At 53.3% G+C, this 18,823-nt stretch overlaps 7 protein-coding genes across 7 annotated transcripts; 4 read left to right on the plus strand and 3 right to left on the minus strand.

Annotated features, from left to right (window-relative positions):
* Positions 1–1,325: 1,325 nt before the first annotated feature.
* TrAtP1_012144 (uncharacterized protein) lies at positions 1,326–3,081 on the minus strand (the record flags this gene model as incomplete). The annotated part of the gene is made up of 5 exons (XM_014090426.2): positions 1,326–1,936; positions 2,187–2,405; positions 2,563–2,625; positions 2,869–2,922; positions 2,991–3,081. The coding sequence occupies 5 exons, from the start codon at positions 3,079–3,081 to the stop codon at positions 1,326–1,328; spliced, it is 1,038 nt and encodes a 345-aa protein (XP_013945901.1).
* A 378-nt stretch (positions 3,082–3,459) lies between these two features.
* On the plus strand, positions 3,460–3,669 carry TrAtP1_012145 (uncharacterized protein; the record flags this gene model as incomplete). Its single annotated transcript, XM_066115407.1, has 1 exon — positions 3,460–3,669. One exon carries the CDS (start codon positions 3,460–3,462, stop codon positions 3,667–3,669), a length of 210 nt encoding a protein of 69 aa, XP_065971505.1.
* A 2,408-nt stretch (positions 3,670–6,077) lies between these two features.
* On the plus strand, positions 6,078–8,072 carry TrAtP1_012146 (uncharacterized protein). Its single transcript, XM_066115408.1, has 2 exons — positions 6,078–7,379; positions 7,493–8,072. The coding sequence occupies exons 1-2, from the start codon at positions 6,767–6,769 to the stop codon at positions 7,687–7,689; spliced, it is 810 nt and encodes a 269-aa protein (XP_065971506.1). The 5' UTR covers positions 6,078–6,766; the 3' UTR covers positions 7,690–8,072.
* A 499-nt stretch (positions 8,073–8,571) lies between these two features.
* TrAtP1_012147 (uncharacterized protein) lies at positions 8,572–10,897 on the plus strand. The gene has a single exon (XM_066115409.1). It carries the CDS (start codon positions 8,631–8,633, stop codon positions 10,602–10,604), a length of 1,974 nt encoding a protein of 657 aa, XP_065971507.1. The 5' UTR covers positions 8,572–8,630; the 3' UTR covers positions 10,605–10,897.
* A 230-nt stretch (positions 10,898–11,127) lies between these two features.
* TrAtP1_012148 (uncharacterized protein) lies at positions 11,128–14,175 on the minus strand (the record flags this gene model as incomplete). The annotated part of the gene is made up of 1 exon (XM_014090077.2): positions 11,128–14,175. One exon carries the CDS (start codon positions 14,173–14,175, stop codon positions 11,182–11,184), a length of 2,994 nt encoding a protein of 997 aa, XP_013945552.2. The 3' UTR covers positions 11,128–11,181.
* A 720-nt stretch (positions 14,176–14,895) lies between these two features.
* On the minus strand, positions 14,896–17,198 carry TrAtP1_012149 (uncharacterized protein). Its single transcript, XM_014090424.2, has 2 exons — positions 16,516–17,198; positions 14,896–16,450 (listed from the first exon to the last, which is right to left on the minus strand). The coding sequence occupies exons 1-2, from the start codon at positions 16,879–16,881 to the stop codon at positions 15,203–15,205; spliced, it is 1,614 nt and encodes a 537-aa protein (XP_013945899.1). The 5' UTR covers positions 16,882–17,198; the 3' UTR covers positions 14,896–15,202.
* Positions 17,199–18,222: 1,024 nt separating this feature from the next.
* TrAtP1_012150 (uncharacterized protein) lies at positions 18,223–18,408 on the plus strand (the record flags this gene model as incomplete). The annotated part of the gene is made up of 1 exon (XM_066115410.1): positions 18,223–18,408. The coding sequence occupies one exon, from the start codon at positions 18,223–18,225 to the stop codon at positions 18,406–18,408; it is 186 nt and encodes a 61-aa protein (XP_065971508.1).
* Positions 18,409–18,823: the final 415 nt, after the last annotated feature.

Below are 18,823 nucleotides of genomic sequence, written 5' to 3' on the forward strand. Positions count from 1 at the left end.
ATCGCAGTCCAATGACAGACAAGTCTTGGTGGTACACAAGTCTCACAACTCAACGCCAACACCAACACATTCGCAAACCAATTTCTCCCATTACATGTATCTTGTTACGTTTAACTAGCCCTCGCATATCCATTCCACCCAAACTCTCATTAACATCTTTCCTCTTTCCAATCATTGACTGCGCCTGTAATTCCCCCAGCGGTATATAACGGAGTAGACCTTTGTCAACAATGAAAGCAATTCCTCGAAATCCATTCCATCCCTAAAAATCATAAAGACCAATAAAAAACCGACAAAGAGCCCAAGCCTATTCCCAGAGCCGCCCAAAGAGGAGACGAGTATAAAAGGAAAACCGCGCATGAAAACAAAGTCCCTACACCCCAAAGCTAGTTTTACGCTCAACCCCCCTTTTCCACAGCAGTGATTTTGTTGTTTCCCTCTTTCTTTCCTTTTTTTCAATTTTTTTGTGCTTTTGCTCTTTGGGCTCTTTTTTTCTTTTGCTGCCCCCTTGGGCTACAATAGCGCCATGCATCCTGTTCCATTTCCCTGCCTCCTTGCCAATAAAGGCGCAAAGTGTATTTCCATTCTTGACAGTTCAACTTACCGGTAGCCCAATGGAACGCCTCTCCAAGTTTCCGGGTATTCCTCAACGAAATCTTTTTCTTGTTCCACCTCCAGCAAATGACTACTCCGTAGTCGAATCTCCTCCTCCCATCTGACTCCTCTCGACCAACTTTCTCTCCCAAAGTCTGTGCAATTTTGTTGTCCCCGCCGTCACATATAAATCGGAACCACAAAAACTCAAAACAATGAATACGCCGTTATCGTGAACAAGGACGCAACTCCTCGTTTCTGTCCCAATCCTGCGCCAAAAGCAAGATAACTCCTATCCGGATATCTTCGTTCCTCTGTCCGAGGCTCATCCCAATTCCAGATTCCCCAGGTATAAGGTAGAGCAAGCCTCCTTTCCTCTTCCCCCTCCCTTTTTTTGCCTTGATCGTAATCGCCCAGAAATGCCTCGCAATACCTTTCTTCGCCGAATATCGTACCAAAGACTTGAACCCAGCGAAAGCAAAACGCGCGAAGATCGAAATCAACCGCCTTGACCAAAAACGACCGAACCAAAATGCCAAACAGATCCATTCCTTTCCCTCACCTCCAGCGCCTGTTTTTCTACTAATGCAACAATTCAATTCAGCCTGCTCATTCTCCTTGCCGTTCAAGGTAAAAAAAAAAAAAAAAGAAAAAAAATGACAAAAACACGCAAAAGAATGTACAACGCGTCCTTTCAACGCCGTCACCCAATGTTATGACAAGAATGGACTTTAACCCCAGACACTAGCCTGAGCGCCGAGGCCAGAACCGCCCCAGACACCGTTACCACGGCCCCATCCGCCAGAGGTGGCATGGGGAGTGCTCGAGCGCTTGGCAGAGGCATTGGCCGTGGGTGTTCCGGTGGGACGAGTTCCGATGGGGGCAACGGCAGCTCCCTGGGAAGACTTGGAGCCGGGACCGAAATCTCCACGGGGAGGCGATCCGCTGGTCGGGCTGGAGGTGCTGGTCCGGCTCTGGGAACCGACGGCGTTGTCAAAGACCTTGTTGGTCGGGCCGCTGGTCTGGGGGCTGGCAGTGCTCTGGGGTCGCGAGCCGGGATCAGCCGCGTTCATATCAGCCGCCGATCCGGGCGTTCCCACGTCAGCCTGGGGGACGCGGCCAATGGTGTCGTATGTGAGGGGGGAGTGGCCTCGCAGGCTTGCAGGGCCGCTGGGGCCAGGGGCACCGGTGCGGACGGCACCAGTTTCGTCAATGTAGCCGGCCTTGTCCGCAAAGCTGCCTTCGCCATACAAAGCGCTGCGCTGGCGAGCAATGAGCTCACGAGTCTCCTCCTCGCTCATATGCTTGTTCCCCTGCTGGACGGCAACATCAGACAAGACACCTACGTCAGAAGAAGATTCGTTAGCACATGCTGCTCACTAAATCTTCAAACACTGAACATGAACACAATAAAACTCCAAGAAAAGAAAAACAAAAAAAACAAAAGAAGACTCGGCCAGATAGGCAAGCGTCCATCTTGAACCACCTATTGGCCAATAACATTTTCTTTATATAATTTTTTTGGTTTGCTCTGGGAACCACTTTTTTGAAATAGGAAGACAGGAAGTGCTACACAGTTGAGGGAGGCCTACTTCGCTGATATTGCTGCTCCGTGTGGAGGTTTCGGAGCTCACGCTCCCGCTGAGCCGCCATCCTTCTCTTCGCCTGCAAGACCTGCTCCGCCTCGTTGGAGCCTCGAGAAGACTGGTGACGCTGAGAAGCATAGAAATTATGGAGATTTGCTCCTTGAGGGCCACGATTGTCATCGAAGTTGTTGACAGAGTGAGCACGAGAGCCACCCATTCGACCATCTATAACAAAGGGGGAAACCAGCTACGTGGTTAGCCATGAGATTTCTCTAAGGGGCCTCGTCGAGGCCCTTGCTACTTACTACAAGCAGGAAAAGGAGATGGAAAGGGATGTTGTAGCCAGAGACAGCTCAGTAGCAGTAGGGCACGGAAAACTCACGTCGAGCGTTCATCATGTAGCCTTTGCCAGACTTTTGCAAGTTTTCGTGGGCACGATCAACCTCTATGAATCCATCAGTTAGCCTCTGCCCAGTATTATGCCAATTCTCGAGCGACCGGGGGAAGTAGAAGTGATTGGAGATTGTTGCCAAAGTGCTGTTGCCGTCATGTTGCCAAATTTCGGGTGGACCATGGCAGCAGCCCGTAGCGCCTTGTAATGGGCAGCGAAAAGAAGCAGTACAATTTCAAGCAACAGGTGTTGTATTTTGGGGGAAACCAGGATTCCATTCCCCGGCACCACACATACCATCAAATTGATAGGAAAAGGCGTAGTCGTCCTGCGGCTGTGGTCCGTTGGCACCTGCGGGCATCAAAAAGTCAGTTGCGGCGCCCCAGAATCTCGAGAGGCAGAGGGAGCGCGCAACGTACCTGCGCGAACAGGAGTGGTCGCGCCGTGGTGTTCCCAGTTGTTGGGGGCCTGGCTCGGGGCCGACCACTGGGGGTTATCGTAGTAGGACATTGTTTCCGTCGGGGGACAAAGAATCGATCGACCGGGCGAGGACAGACGAGGAGGCGGCTGGCGATGGGGAGGCTATCGAATGGACTGCAAGACTCGGAGGAAGTGTTAGTGGCCAAGATGCGAGATAAAATCCAAAAGTTGCGGTCAAATGCAATTTGTGGGGCGATGGATAGTAGAAAAACGTCGTCATATCAGGATCCCCACGGCCCAGAGATTGGAACAGCCCGTCGGCTGGGGTGCCGCTGAAGATGCGACATCGCCAAAGGGGAGTAGTGGCATGTGGCCGAGTTGTTGCAGGCTTGCGGGCTTGCAGGCCTGGGCAGAGCCGGTGGAGGGGGCGGGATTAAGAAGCGAGGGCCTGGATCAAGCGATCCGGCCATGGGGCAGCGCAAACTCGGCTGGCCAGCAGAGGCAGACGCGGGACTCGACTCACCCCCGGGGAAACAAGCAGCGCCGTGCGTTGGAGAGGCGGCGAGCGATTCGTCGGAGCGGCAGCAAGGCGCAAACGTGAGATGGTTGCGAGCAAAGGAAAAAGCCGCGGCGCGACGAGACGAGAAAAAAAGCAGAGGCGTCGAATCGCTCAAGTAAAGGGGTCTCGGGAGAAATGAAGACGAAGCGGGGCCGAGCCAAACCACAGCGGGAACCGGCTTAGCGCACAGGTGACTGATTGCTGGAGAGCAGAGCGAGGACGGGGTTGAAGCCGAAGAAGAGCACGAGCGTAGGGAAATAAAAAAAGACTGACAAAAATTCGTGATGGAGGAGAGAGAGAAGACGGAGTAGGGAGAGGAGGAAGAAAAAAATTATAGGTACCTTGGCGGTAGTAGTAGTGGTGGTAGTGGTAGTAGTGGTAGCAGTAAAACCTGGAAGTGGCCAGAGGATGCAAGAGCGAGCGCAGCACAGGCAGGTGCAACGGGTCAGCGCGGCGGGCACTGTACGGCACAGTGCAACACCGCTGGAGATGCGCTGACAGGCCTGCGGAGGGGCCAACGGAGGGGTCCGGCGCTATCATTCTGGGCTCAATCTCTACTTGAGCGTCAAGAGAGAGAATGCAAAGGTGAACTCGAGGTGATGGATGGTTTGTTGTTAATTTACACTTCATTGACTGACAGATGGCAGTGTCTAATCCATTGACTCTGTTATACGCCACACTTAAAGTCCACATGGGCAGCTCAAATGCCTTATCTGCTGGTCATATCAGTGGTGGCGTATAAGAGTAACATGTAGCAGAGAAGAGAGTACCTATTCACCCGTGTCATGGGATTTCTTTGAAAGGCTGCTCTTTCTAAAAGATGCAAGTCTCTATTATAATAACTTGCATGTCCTCAGCTCAGGGTATCCGGCATATGAATCGTGCTCATCTATATCCAACCACCATTCAGCTACTGCACGAAGCACAGACACCACACGATAAACATCTATTGCTCGCTCAATTTCCGACTACCTGTATCGGCCCTTGTGCCACTCGCCATCTATCTCTGCTCCGCATCTCCACTGCGAATGGCTCGATCTTGGCTAGGAAAAAAAGAAGAAGCCAACGGCGCTTGTCGCTGACCAAGAAAAGTGCCATTCCATCCCAAGCCATCCGCGCATCCCACCCGCAAGCTTGCCTTAGTCTCCCGTAGGCTCGGGGCGCCATTTTCTGATTCGATAGCGGCCTCTGCAGCTGGGCTTGCCGACGCAGCTCTTGGGGTCTTTTTTGGACCCTTTGTTGGGGGCCTCTTTTCCTTCATTGGAGAGGCCATCAGGGTGGTGTCATGCGCCGGGAGACGACGGAGAGCTTGGGACGTGAAGATGTGAGACTGGAAGAGGAGGACAGTAAGCCCGTGCACTGTGCAATGTTCAATGCTACGGCGGGACGCTGGACATGGGGGGTTTGGCAGTTGTTCCAGCGGTGCTTCCAGAGCGTCTGCGCGTCTGCCCATGCAGGCGAGCGGCATTAGCTGCTGGTGCAGAAAATGAGAGGTGAGAGGTGAGAGGTGAGGAAAAGGGAGGGATGCGCTACTTGCGTGTTTATGATTCGAGATGAAAACATCACCGAGCACAGCACAGCACACCCACCACGGCGGCACAGCGTGCTGATGGAATCACTGCGGCTGGACTGGGCTCAGCCTTACAAGGCGCAAGGCTTCACAGCGCGCGCTTTGACACTGCCCGGGCCAGGTGCGTCCAGTCCTGTACAGAGCATTACTGCCTGTAACATGGTCAATTGTTCCTAAAAGACATCGGCAGTTGTGACATCTCGGCTCAGCTGCCTACAGTATGATTGAACACATTGATACATGTACAGGTTCAACCCGCTGCTTTCCACCCCTGGCCCGCCGCCTACCCGCTTGGGGCTTCTACGGAGCCACCTCTTTTGTCTTTGTTCACCTCTGACCTTCTCCCCTTTCAGGACCCCTCCCAAGCCATTAATTTCACAAGCTCGTATCGCCTGTCCATTGCTCAGCTATTGTTCATACGGGTGTCAATTATGGAGCTTCAGCTCGAACCAACATCACTTTACCTGGATAAGCCCACGTCAAAGTTCTACGACCAGACATGACGGTCTGCTCCTACAAGCAGTTCTACTACAGCACTGCCACGGGTACATTGACACGGGCAATCGAACGACTCGAGCACCATCTCCAACAGCCCTTTTTCGGAGTTGTCTGTGGGGTACCATCCATGGAGGGGCCGCTGGGGTTGGAATCTACCAGCAACTTGCTTGGCTTGGCTATCAAAACGGATATTTGACTCCATTCGTCGAGATTTGCGCGCCACTCGGCCCCGGCCTATACCCGGATTACGGTTCGTCTCGTAATATAAGCCTGATGCTTTTGATTCCAAAATAGGGCAATACTACTGGATACCCTATTGCACATGCACTAATACCCGCGTGGCGTCACTGAACACAGGTGCTATCTGTAAGTGGGAGGCCTATCCACCAAACACTGGCCGGCTCTTTTGCTGCATCCAACTTGGAGTTGGACTCGATATTGAAAAAAAAAAAAGGTGAAGCAGAGAGTGCTCTAGAATACCACGTGTCTTCTATCATCGTGGCACAGGTAACTTTAGCCACCGAGTTCCCGCTGCGGCCCGTCCGAGGCGCGTGTTGTTTGGGTTTGGCCATTGCCTCTTCCGTCACGCCACGCCGCAATCCCGTACCTGTAAATACCGGTTTGCTGTATATACCACCAGACAAGTAAGGGATGTAGCCTGACAGGTATTCTGTGCTTTGGACCCGATACTGGCAGCGTGTCAAAAGAGAAGAGCCAGAGTACCGACCGTTTGGGCCGTGACAATGCCAACTGCCAAATGCGGGCAGCAACTTGTAGCAGGTACCTGTACCAATGTATGTACCCTCACAGCTTGAATGCATCACTCATAACCTGTTGAAGACGAGCACATCCGGCATCAACGCCGCCTATCAACACTGTAGCATTTCCCTCCCAAGCATGCAGTCTCTTCTGGCTCACGCGGCAACCAGCAAGGCAGCGTAATTGGCTTCCTGTCTGCATTTGCATTTGGGCGCTTCGGTCCAAGCCGCCAGTCCTCTCCACTCGCCCGCTTTATGCATCCGGCTTGCATGAATCACCTTCAGCCCGGGCTTTTTTGCACGGAAACCCTCTTTGTTCTTACGGAGTGCTGGCACTATACATGATTGCTTACCCGGCGAGCGAGCCAGCAGTTGAAAGGAGAGGAAGAGATGATGCAGTTTGTAACCAGACACTGTGACGACGCAAAGGCTCCGAGACAAAGCATGTGCGTGTTTGCATGCTTTGTCTCATCTTACCATGTAGTATTACTTTTCGCGGCCTATAATATCGATCATGGAGATGGTAGTACATATTACTACAGAGACGTTGTAGACACCTATCAGTCAAGATCACAACGGAGCTGCCCGGGTACACTACCCAAAAGTCCAGAACAAGATACTACTACATCCACCTTTCCTTCTCCGCACCAAGTGCTTGGGCAGCAGTACCAATTTGGGCCAAGTTGGAAGCTGTCGTCTGATGTAACCAGCATGTATATCCATCTGCCAAGTGCGGGGATCCCCGGTTCGTTCGACACTCGTCACCATCGAAAATGGTCCGAGGGGCAGCACGTTTCTGGCACTTGGACGGCAACCTGCGCAGTCCAGCGTCCTGGCTGCATGATTGCCTCTACTATCAGTAGTAGCAGAATTACTACCAATAATCTCTCAAAAACTTGCTCTTCAGTCAAACAGCCTGCAAGATTACTGCCAATCACACGTACCGTACACTGTGTACGCTGCAAGGCGATGCCGTTCGCCATAAGAGGGATTGCCAATACATGTAGGTAGTAACATGAACACGGGGCGTCCGGAGCTCCCCACCATGCCCGATCCCTCGTCTTATCTCATCTCCTTTTAGAATAATCATTACTGATGGTATTTATTTTCCGTAAGGCTATAGAAGTCTAGGTATATCATATAGATCACTTACACCCACAGCTGGCCCTTTACTATCGCACTGGGAAATCGAGAAGCAATCATATGAAAAGACCTTGTCCGTTCCACCGACATCAACACGCCATTGCAGAATCAGAGCTGTCACCAACTGCTACTGTACATGTATGCACGAGCACATCGCTAATGCATCGTAAGGGAGCACTTCTGTAAGCTGCGAGGCTAAGGCAGGCGATGCATGGCCATGGCACGTTGTATCGAATGTAGCAACGACCTTGTATAGTGTGGCTTTTTCTGCCACGAACAGGGCTACATCTGCATAGATTTTATTTGAGCTTCTCCAGCTGTTTAAACAACGTGTAGGCATATCTTTCGATCGTGGTTGGGGCAGTTGAAGATGTAGGTATGCTGGCCCTCGTGATATCGTGTTAGTGACGGGTGCATGTAGTAAGCATCACATTGGGTATTACGAAGGATGCAAGGGAAGCACAAGATTGACTCGTCGTAATACATTTGCGTGCAAAAAGGAAAGGGGGAAACAAGAACAATTTGAATAGAAAAAAAATGAATTTTGCAATACAACTTAAGCCCCAGCCAAGCTTCTACTGCTAGAGGTAGAGAAAATTCATCTTGCCCACCCATCATTATAGGAAGAGCATACCGGGCTTACAAACTTCTTGTCTGATCCATCACCTTTACATCTCCAGTAAATACCGAAGCATGCTCCAATACTTCATAATCAACAGTAATTGCTCTACCCAAGCTATCAATGCCATCATTCATTTGCCACCACTACGTCGTTGGCGTCAACGAAAGCTCCCAAAGCTGCCATACCCTAGAGTCGGCCGAGGCTCGTACACAGCAGCTCTGTAAACGGCGGCATTTCAAAATAAAGTTGTAATACAATTAAGCCCGAAAAATCAAAATCTCACCTCCATGTTCATTCAATTCTCTATACGTGTATAAGGCTCAGCGTAAATTAAGAATCTTTGTCGATAGAGCCATCGTCAGCTTCTTACCCAAACCTTCTTCTTCTCCCCCCTTGTTTCTCTTTTTTTTTTCAAGCTCCATAGTAAAAAGGTACTTGCATCCGTACCCAAAGATACCCACAATCCACCATCATCCTTCTAGAACAACCATGTACCGATTGCTAGCATCCTCCCGCCTCTGCCTACGTCATCGACTCCCCTGTAGCGGCAGTGGTCGCACAACAGGCACTTTCGTCTCGTCGCTGTCGATTCCACCCCTCGATAGCCTCACTCGCTGCACAGCCGCCATGGCCTCCAAGTCCAAGCCCGCCGCGCGCATCTCCGCCCGGGCGCTGCCCTCGCCCGACGACTCGTCCGACTCGGAGCTCGAGCTGGAGCCCGTCCACGAACAAGCAGAAGAATCAGATCAAGACTCTGCAGCGCCCGACTCGCCGCTGCTCGCCCCCACCGTCACGCAGCCCCGATGGCTGCAGCTGCAGCAGCCGAAATGGCTCCGCGCAGGCCGGAACGGCCGGTTCACACGCTGGTGGCGCCGCATCCTCGCCTCGCCGGCGACCTGCCTGGCCTTGCTGCGGCCCCGGCGCTCGTGCTGCTCGCTGTCCTGGCCCCTGGCCGCGCTCGTCGTCGTCGCCGCCTATGCGCTGCTGTGTTTCGTGCGCGGCGTCCCGCTGCTGGCCTCGCCGCTGCCGCCGTACTCGGGCCCGTACGGCGTCGGCATCATCGACGTCGAGGTTGCGCTGCCCAAGCCGCGGCGCGTGTCCGAGACCGTCTTCAAGAGCACTGGCGAGCCGGCGTTTGAGCACCGCACGACGCTCTTCACCGTCTACTATCCCATCGATAAGGGCATCAAGGAGCGCAGGAAGAGGCACGACTGGTTTGCGCGGCCGCTCAGCCTGACGGCGGCAGGATATGCAAAGTACGCGCACGTCAACAACTTCCTGGTCCGGCCCATCTTCACATTTGGGCTGTGGCTTGTTGCGGGCAGCATCACGATTCCCGCAAACGTCGATGCGCCATTGCTGGGAACGACCGCCACAGAAGCACAAGTCGAGTGGTCAGACGAAGAGTTGCCAAAACTAGAGTTGAGAAAGAGAAAGGAGGAGCATCTTGAACGATTCCCCGTCATGGTATTCTCCCACGGCGATGCCAGCGCAAGGAGGGACTACACCCACTACACCGGCGAGCTCGCCAGCCGCGGCTACGTCGTCGCAGCAGTCGAGCACCGCGACGGAAGCTGTCCCGGCACCCTCATGAGAATCAAGGGCGAAAAGGACAAGCAGGTCCTCCACTTCAAAGAGGCCGAGCTCCTCTCCGACCCTCCCATGGACACGGAAAAGTACAAGCGCGAGCAGCTCGCCTTCCGCGACGCCGAGATGCTCGAAACCATCAACATCCTCCGCGCCATCAACAACGGCCACGGCGACGACATCTTCGCCCGCAACTCCCGCGCCGAGGGCTCCCACCTCCACAGCTGGGCCAACCGCCTCGACTTTGGCAACCTCACCATCGGCGGCCACTCCTTTGGCGCCACCGGCGCTCTGCAGACCCTCAGGCACGCGCCCTCAGACATCAACCCTGCCGTCGGCGGCGTCATCCTCGACCCAGGCAAGCAGAGCGGGCCCCTCCACGCCCTCATCGACGTGCCCCTTCTCATCGTCCACTCCAACTCGTGGTCCAAGCATCACAGCCTCTTCTACAACCGCCCGCACTTTGACACCGTCAGGGACCTCGCCCGCGGCGTCCTCAACCGCGTCCCCAGCCACTCGTCCTGGTTCCTCACCAGCATCGGCACTGCTCACCCCAGCGTCTCGGACGCGCCCCTCATAGAACCCCTCCTGCTGAGCTGGACCACAGGGGCGAGTCTCAACGTCAAAGAGGCCTTGGGCGAGTACGTCCGCGTGACAGATGACTTTTGGCACTTTCTGCGCACCACCCGCAGCGCCAACTCGTCCCTCACAGACCCCGTAGTGCACAAGGGCGAGATGAGAGGCATCCTCGCCGAAAAAGTCACCCACGAAGAGTACGGCGAGTGGGTTAGCGAAGAGCGCAAAGCCGAGTTTCCACAATCCCTAGCCAGGCTATGGCAAGTCCACGTCAGTCCAGTGTCCGATAAGGAAGAGTAAAAACTAAACGATAGATGAACGACTTGCGAGCGTTTTGGAAGGGCATATTCAGCCGTCACTTGGAGATCCTCTTCCCCCCCCTATTTCCTTTTTATCCGAGTTGCCTAGAGATATACCTACCCTAAGAGCACTCTTGTACAATAGCGAGTTAACAAGTACGAAAGACATGGATGGGTTGCTAGCCTGGTATACACCTAGAATATACCTACTACCCGCCTAGATAATACTACCCGCCTAGATAATACTACCCGCCTAGATAACGCGTAATGATTGAAATAAATGATACACGGAAACTGACTGTTCCTGAGAAGAAGACAAAAACAAGTGATAGGGCACATAGACTTGTAAAACAAACTGCTGAGATTCTGTCTAGTCTTTTAATAAAGTAATGTCATCGAGCCTGCCCATCAGAACATGTATAATACCTAAGGGATTTGTGAATATTAGCTGCGTTAATCTCACACCATGCTAAATCATACGACACAAGCCAGAAATAACTTATACTATGCACCAACTCCGTATCATCGACCTCATCCTCTCAGCCCTTGGAACCCTCATTACTGCTTGCTTCCCATATTTAGATAAATGCAGCCGATAGACTGTCGCTGCTCCGTCCCATTTGACTACTTGCTGTTCTCTTGCGGCGACTGCTCAAGAATAAATCAACCATTCTCTTGCTCCCCATCACCTGCGCATCGAGCTCTCTCCGCCCCATATCGTCAATACCGGCATCAACCTCGCATCTGGGGGTGCTATCCTCTTTACCCGACTGCTCCTTTGCCTTCCACATTCCAGGTGAGCCCGTCTTGCTGACTCCAAACTGCCTCTCAAAGGCGGTTGTCAAACCGGGACTGGACTTGGCTGAAGCATCATTAGCTCGGAGACGCGTCCGCGACTGACGCCTAAGTCGCATTTCGTCGCTCATAGGAGAGCAAGGCTTAGCAAGTGTATTGAGAGAGCGCATTCGTGGAATCTCCAGCGACGATTCAATATTGGTTGCGACACAGGTGTTGACATTGGGTACTGACGGTATGGTGCGCATATTGCCCTTTGAGCCAACCGGAGATGTATCTTTGCTGCAAACAGTTCTGCCTGTTACCGGTGGTGAGTTTTCATTGACAACCGGAGATTGAGAATACCAGGGATTCGCAAGTTGAAACTTTGGTGGCTGCGATACTGTCGTCAAAGCAGACGGACTGTTATTCTTGTCTGCTGCAACTCTTAGTGGCAAGCCGCTACCCAAGACGTCTTGAAGTAAGTCGTCCCCCTTGGGCTCAATCTCAGTCTTCTCTCTAATGTGTTTAGAATGGCGAGGAGCAGACGACGCTTCTTCTGGAAAATCTGTTCTCAATGTGGTGGATGAAGCCTCCAGTTTAGACACGTTGGCACTGAGCCACGTCTTCCATTCAATAGAGCTAGAAGAAGACACCTCTCGAGCATGGCGGGCCGAGAGCGAGAGAGATGGCCTTTGTGTTTCAACTGGAAGGAAGATGGTGACATCTCCATGATCTTTCTTCATCGGCGTTTGCCTCATAGACTTTGACGGAGATGGAATGTTCTTGTCATTAGAATTGGAGTATACACTCTCTGCGTATGCCATTCGTTCGTCGTCATCGGATCCGTCTGTACTCGAGCGCCGCGTAGGGAGACTAAGCGCGGACAAAGAGCTCAGATATCTGGTACCGGGAGTTTGAGGCTGCTCGTCAGCTTGGGTGGCCTTCATCGTGGCCTGTAGTGCGCGGCGATACGGGCTTGTCGTACGGAAAAGATGACATGTTGGGCTGGCAAAAAAGGCCGAGCTCCGACTGGAGATGAGTGATTTTTGAGTTTCAGGGGCCACCTGAAGTTCTGTAGCATTCTGCCCGAGAGGAGCCATACACTCTCCATCAATAGCTGCGTTGGGGTAGTCATCGCGGCTCAGGCTTTTCTGTGGCGAGTCTGTGGATTCATGGCCCCTGATAACACTATTGGAGGACGAAGAACGTGATATAGCAGTATTTTCAGCGCGGTCCTGAAAGACATCATCCTCTTCCTGAACATGGCGAATAGTATTGGTGGATCCTTCATACCTGATCCAACGAGGCTGGCGTCTTATGGTCGAGTTGCTTTGCGGCGAATCTGCTTCACTAGCATCCAAAGTCTCATGGTTCCCTCCCAATGACTGGTTTTGACGTTGTTTTGTTTCTTGCAGTCTTTTTATGAGAGCAGAGTACACACGCTGGCTGTTGGCGGCAGGACCTCTGTGCGAATTGCTATCGAAAGGGATAGAAGCTTGCTTGTGAGATGAAGGCAGAGTTCCCGTCTCAGCTGCTTCAGAAGAGAAGGCATATTGGCGGCTCCAGTTAGCCGACCTTGGCTGATGGGTAATTGTCGCCGCTGTGGAGTCTGTCCAACTGGTAACTCTTGATTTATCGTCAGTCGGTGGGCAGTCTTCTATTTCCACGTTTGCGAAGCTGCCTTGTCGCGATTTGAGCTGTTGACTCGCCGGCACTGCATGGAAAGAAGGCATCCGGGATGGCCCTTGATACATGGATGCTTCCTGGGACGATCGTGTTGGCACCGTTGACTGGGTTCCATAGCAACTACCATCATTCGAATCCCGTTCCGGGGTATGATATTCGGCCTGGTCTATAGCTTCATCTGTACTCTTGGGGCGGCCAAACAGCCCCTTGATTCTGCTCTTGAGCGATTTGGAGATTTTGCGAGCCGTGGTTCGCAAGGTCGGTTGCTTTGGAGGAATGCTAGAGGGGTTATTTAAACCGTAAAGGGATGCTGGAGAGAGCACTGTGGTATTGTTGCTGCTACTTCGAAGAGACTTGGGAAAAGCCGACAGGTGGGGACTCTGTTTGTAATTTGATCGAAAGAAACTTGAGGGCCGAGTCTTGAGGCGGCTCAAGCTCCCTGGCGGCTCATAGAATCCATTTCGTGTCAGCTCATCAGACATCTCAGAGCTAATTCTGGTATTTGTTCGTGATATCGAACCTTCACGGCCGTGTGAGAGGAAAGCCATAGATTTTGGAGCCCTTAGTGACGGTCCACCTGAACTCCAAATGGGTTCATTCTCCTTTTTCGCAAACGATGAATATCGAGACGTTGTTTGCCATCCATTGAACACGTCGGAATGGTCACTATTGTCCAAAGAATATGTCGATATTTTTGTTATTGCTGGAGCGTACATTGACTTCGATTTGCGTAGCTTTCCATACGATGTGAGTGACGCAGCTTCATCCTCTGGCTCCAAAGAATACTGCTGAGACCCCATGGGATGTCGTGGCAAGTTGCTCGCCGCAGGCACACTTGCACGAGCGGCCAATATTCTCCGAGGCTGAGCATTCGGACCGGCAAATCTCACACTTTGCTGTCGAACTAAGCGCGGCGACTTTCGCTCGTTGTGATTCTGTGGCTGGGCTCGGTTGAATGAGAGAGTTGCAGCAATATACGCATCTCTTTCAACCGCCAACGGCTCGCTGCCGGTGAGAGCATGGGCTGTATTTCGGCCAATGGTGACGGATGACTTGCTCCTACTTAGGGGGCGGCGATCCTGACTTCTGGTGCTGTTCTTGCGAAGCATTGCCGTTATCGCCTATTCGAAACGCTACCAAGATTTGGCGTTGAAGAAGATGTTCTCGTTTTGGTGGTAAAGGAGGGAGATGATATAACAAACGACTCGTGGCTGGCAACTGATGATGGGTGCTGTGATAACGAGATAGAACTGGCTATTTCAGAGGCATATATGGAAAAACACGATTGAAAATGGATCTGTGGGTGACGGAAATTCTGACATTTCCATTCAGATCAATGGCCATGAGGAAGGAGGCAGCGAGCAAGTCTCGCCTCAGGCATCCGCAGCGAATATCGCAGCTGGACGGACGTGGCAGGAGCATCCTGAAGCGAGTTTAGTCTGGCAGCTGGCAAACATTTGTTTGAGCAGAGCATCGATGCATTGAACCACCGAGTGTGAGAGAGCAGTTGCTAACAAAAATTGCCTAGACATCCAGCTATCGAAGCAGGGCTTAGAAGACTTCAATTAGATAAGCCATTTTTGCCATTGAAATTTCTTGATTCACTGAGCTTTTGTGGCTTACTGCGTCCTGTTTGCGTGGTCTTCTCATTTGCATGCGATATTCAACAACGTCTTAGTAAATGCGACATCGTTGCCTCACATCTAAGCTAGAGCCTACAGCAGAAACATTACCACAGTAGGCACTTGTCGACGAAAACAGGGATTGTAATTGGCAGCAAATTACGGTTTTCTAACCTCAAGCGCAGCCCTTGACAGCCTGAGCAAGGAATGTTGGCATGAGTAACATGTCACGAGTGCATCTTCAGAGTGGTTGCATAAGAATGCAGTGTATTGATTATATGATACTCCTGTATAGGCATTCTGTCTGAGAAACGTAGGTGTTGCAAAACAGTAATACGAAGTAAAAGTGCAAAGCCGATACTAAATTCAGTGGCTTCGCGCCCAAAGTGCATGCCAATTACCCAAAACAAATAGTCTCTCCTGGTCCCGTTCCATAACCCGTCGTACTCGACGTACTCATCGGCGCATAATGGCCATTACAAATAAAAAGGAAATATATGCTTAATAAAGATTCTTACTCGGAGAGCTCGGACATGAACTCGTCAATCTCCTCCTCGACGAGGTCGTGGATCTTCTTGGCGAACTTCTCAGCCTTGGAGCCAAAGGACTTGGCACCCTTGACAATCTTGCCAGAGACAACCTCAAAGTCACCCTCGATGGCGTCCTCGAGCTCCTCAATGGTAGCGGGGAGCTTGGTCTGCTTCTGGGCCTTGGCCTTGTAGCCACCGGCCTTGACGATCTGGGAGTAGTTGCTGCAGCCAGCACCGTTCCAGGCAAGCAGGTTGGGGGTATCGGCGGGGATATCAGACAGAGTACCCTGGGTAGCAATGGTGATGAGGTCCTTCTTGAGCTTGTTGGGGGTGATGGGGGCAACAGCAAACTCAGAGTCACCAGCAGGCTGGAGAGACAGGTAGTAGGCCAGGAGACCGGCGATGTGGGGAGACGCCATGGAGGTACCAGAGATGGTGTTGACGGCATACTTGGAGCCGATCCAGGTGGACTGGATGCTCAAGCCAGGGGCGAAGATGTCAGTGCACTTGCCGTAGTTGGAGAAGTAAGCACGGCTGTCGTCCAGAGCAGAGGCACCGACGGTGACGGGCTCGGTGGCGGCGGCGGGGGAGTAGTTGCAGGCATCGGCGTTGTCGTTGCCAGCAGCGACGGCGAAGTGAACACCGGCCTTGACGGCAGCGTTGACAGCGGCGTCGAGAGCAGAGGTCTTGCCACCACCAAGAGACATGTTGGCGACTGAGCCCTTGAAGCCCTTTCGCTTGCCGGCCTTGGCCTGCTTAACCTGCTCCTGGTGGGAGAGAGCGGCGTACTCGACGCCCTTGACGACATCGCTCATGGTGCCAGAGCCGTTGGATCGGAGGACCTTGACGGCGTAGACATGGGCCTTCTTGGCAACTCCGTACTTCTTACCAGCAACGGTACCAGAGCAGTGAGTGCCGTGGCCGTTGCCATCCTCATCCTCATCGCCGGCAGGGATGGTCTTGCCCCACTTGGCACGACCCTCGAAGTCGACGTGCTCAATGTTGGTACCAGTGTCAATGACATAGGCATCAACACCCTCGCCACCGTCAGCGGTGTAGAGGTACTTGTTAAATGTGCCGAAGCCCAGGGTGTCTCGGTGAGAGATACGGGCTAAGCCCCAGGGAGCCTGCTTCTCGGTCTCGGGGTTGCACGAGTCCTCGACAACAACGCTGTCTTGTGAGTCGAGGGGAAGCATAGTGTGGACAATGGTGTCGCGCTCAATATACTCGACCTGGAAACGATGGATTAGCCTCAATTGACCTGCCAGTGGCGATGGAAATGGTAGCGTGAACTTACATCCGGGTGGTTCCGGACCTGCTCGATGATGTCCTCGGTAAAGTGACCAGCGTAGCCCTTGAAATCACCAATCTTGAAGGTGTGCTTCAGGCCGTCAAAGGCCTCGTCCGCGCCGAAGATGCTGCTTCGCTTGCGGAGCTCAAGGCGCTGCTGCTCGCCTTCATCGTGGATGCTCTGGATCCAGTTCTGGTGCTTGTCGGCACCAGCCTCATCAACGTGATCCTTGAATTTGATGATGTAGTTGTCCGGAATGGCGTTGGCCTCAATATTGCTGAGGACGGGAGCAGAGCTCTCGTGGATGGTGCCAACCTGGAACGAGCTGGCCTGGGCGACGGCCGCCACAGAGAGAGCGATGACGGACCGCATAATGATGGTCCTGATAGATGTGATGAATGAGGGAATATGGGAGTTGGTCAACCTGCGACACGCGGCCAGAAGAGACGAAAACAAAGGTGACGGAAATCAAGAAAACTCCAACGGCCTCCTGCGAGATGGGCAGATAGATGGGAGAAGAGACGGCGATGGATGGATGGGGAGAAGGATGATGGAAGAAGAGAAAGAAAGAAGACGAAGAGACGAGCGATGGCGCAGTAGATAAGGGCGGCTGGGACGAGGCTCCAGTGCTGCCTCAGCGCTCACGCCCGCGGTGACGCATCACTGGAGCCGGGGGTGCTCAGGGCGTGACGGCGGCCCCAACAGAGTTTAGCGGCGTCGCCCGCGTCCAGTCCACTTGCCGGGGCGATGCGATAAGCCTGGCGCCAGGTCACTCAGCCTTGTACCTGGCCGTACGGAAGCCGCTGCCATTTGGCTGCGCGGGATACAAGCGGGTACTTGCAGTACTTGCGCCAGAGCACATCCGGTACTCGTTGCTACAGTGCCAAGAGTGCGAGCTCGACTCACATGCACCCATGCCGCCTCCCGCCCCACAGGCTGTCGGCCTGTATCAGCCTGGAACAGGTACAGGCACAAGTACAAGTACAGGTACCGTCGACGCGTTTGCAGGGCCAAGTCGAGCCATGACGGAACAATGACTCTTCCGAAATGAGCCCTGGCGATGTCTTTCATGTCTGGTGCTTGTTCTTGCCGGCCGCAATGACGGCGAGTGAGACAAGGCAGCGGCGAGACAAGGGATGAGCGCGGCGGGTAGTTTGGACCAGCGCATCACCGCCTGTCTCGCCATCTGTGCTGTCGGTGCCGAAAGGAACGACGGCTGGCTTCTTTGTACTCTGTACCCGTGCTGACCACTGCCGTTGGTCTCCTGAGACGGCCTGGCCGGGGAGCTGGCACTGTATGCGCGTGTGTCGTGTGCTGGCGCCGTGTACCTGCGGTAGCCCTTTTCACGACGCAAACGAAACCAGACGACCCAAAGGCGTAGGGATTGGAGGGATGGCATTTAGGGGGCGACCCTGAGCGGCAGCCGATGCCCATCACTCACCTTTGCGGCCGCCCATGCGCCGCTGCTCCCTACAGCCAGCGCTATTGCTACGATACTTGCCTATTGATGCATCCATGGATGTGTTATACGAATCAGCCGCCCAGCCGGCCTACATCCATCATCCATTCAATCCAGCGCTATCGCTGCGCTGCCCCATCGCGCTGCTAGCCCAGCTCGCCCTCCTTGCTCCCCCGGACCAGCCAGCTCAACAGGCGATAAGCCCTGCATCCAGGCCACAGCGGTGCATCTGGTCCCATTTCCCCCGTCCCATAATGCGGGGATACAAGCGACTCCGATTGGCCGCCACCCAGCCTTCTGATGCTGCGTCAAACAATCCTGGCTCGTGCGTCTTGTCACGAGCCTCCCGGCCTCTGCTCCAAGGCCCTCTCCATGCCCATTCGAGGACGACTCGTGACGGCGGCCAGGGAGGTGCCATTTGCGAGAAGCTGGTCCAGTGATGCCGTGCTGATCAACGTTATTTACAGGCGGCTGGGCTGGGCTGGCGTGGCTGCATCCGGCTAGATGCGCAAGATGCACTGTATAAGACGGAGATTTGGAACAAGTACTGCCTGTACCTGAGCATTACTGCACACAACTCCGTATCTATCCGCAGTTACTGCATGTAGCTGGCACGCAAGCACCTTGGAGATTCGCCTCCCTTTTATTACGGAGTTACTCGGTATTATCACCAATGCTACCTGCTCAGTATCACGTGTGAGCTATCCGTGAGGCTTGCATGCCTGCACTCAATACCAGATAGCAGGTAGTACTAGTATTTGCACTGTAGTAGTCTGTAGGTACTTGTAAGCTCATGTAATCTGGTGCTATTGATAGAGGGTGCAGCTATTAGACGCCTCCATCTGGACTAGGCAT

This window comes from Trichoderma atroviride, chromosome 7 (genome assembly GCF_020647795.1).
Source record: "Trichoderma atroviride chromosome 7, complete sequence".
NCBI classification, from domain to species: Eukaryota; Fungi; Ascomycota; class Sordariomycetes; order Hypocreales; family Hypocreaceae; genus Trichoderma; species Trichoderma atroviride.

What these genes read in the sequence shown, in the direction of transcription:
- TrAtP1_012146 (XM_066115408.1), top strand. Translation starts at nt 6,767, where the DNA reads ATGATGCAGTTTGTAACCAGACACTGTGACGACGCAAAGGCTCCGAGA. An exon ending in AAGAGGGATTGCCAATACAT is followed by an intron (nt 7,380 to 7,492) that starts GTAGGTAGTAAC and finishes ATTTTCCGTAAG; the next exon opens with GCTATAGAAGTCTAGGTATA.
- TrAtP1_012147 (XM_066115409.1), top strand. Translation starts at nt 8,631, where the DNA reads ATGTACCGATTGCTAGCATCCTCCCGCCTCTGCCTACGTCATCGACTC.
- TrAtP1_012149 (XM_014090424.2), bottom strand. Translation starts at nt 16,881, where the DNA reads ATGCGGTCCGTCATCGCTCTCTCTGTGGCGGCCGTCGCCCAGGCCAGC. An exon ending in AGGTCCGGAACCACCCGGAT is followed by an intron (nt 16,451 to 16,515) that starts GTAAGTTCACGC and finishes CATCGTTTCCAG; the next exon opens with GTCGAGTATATTGAGCGCGA.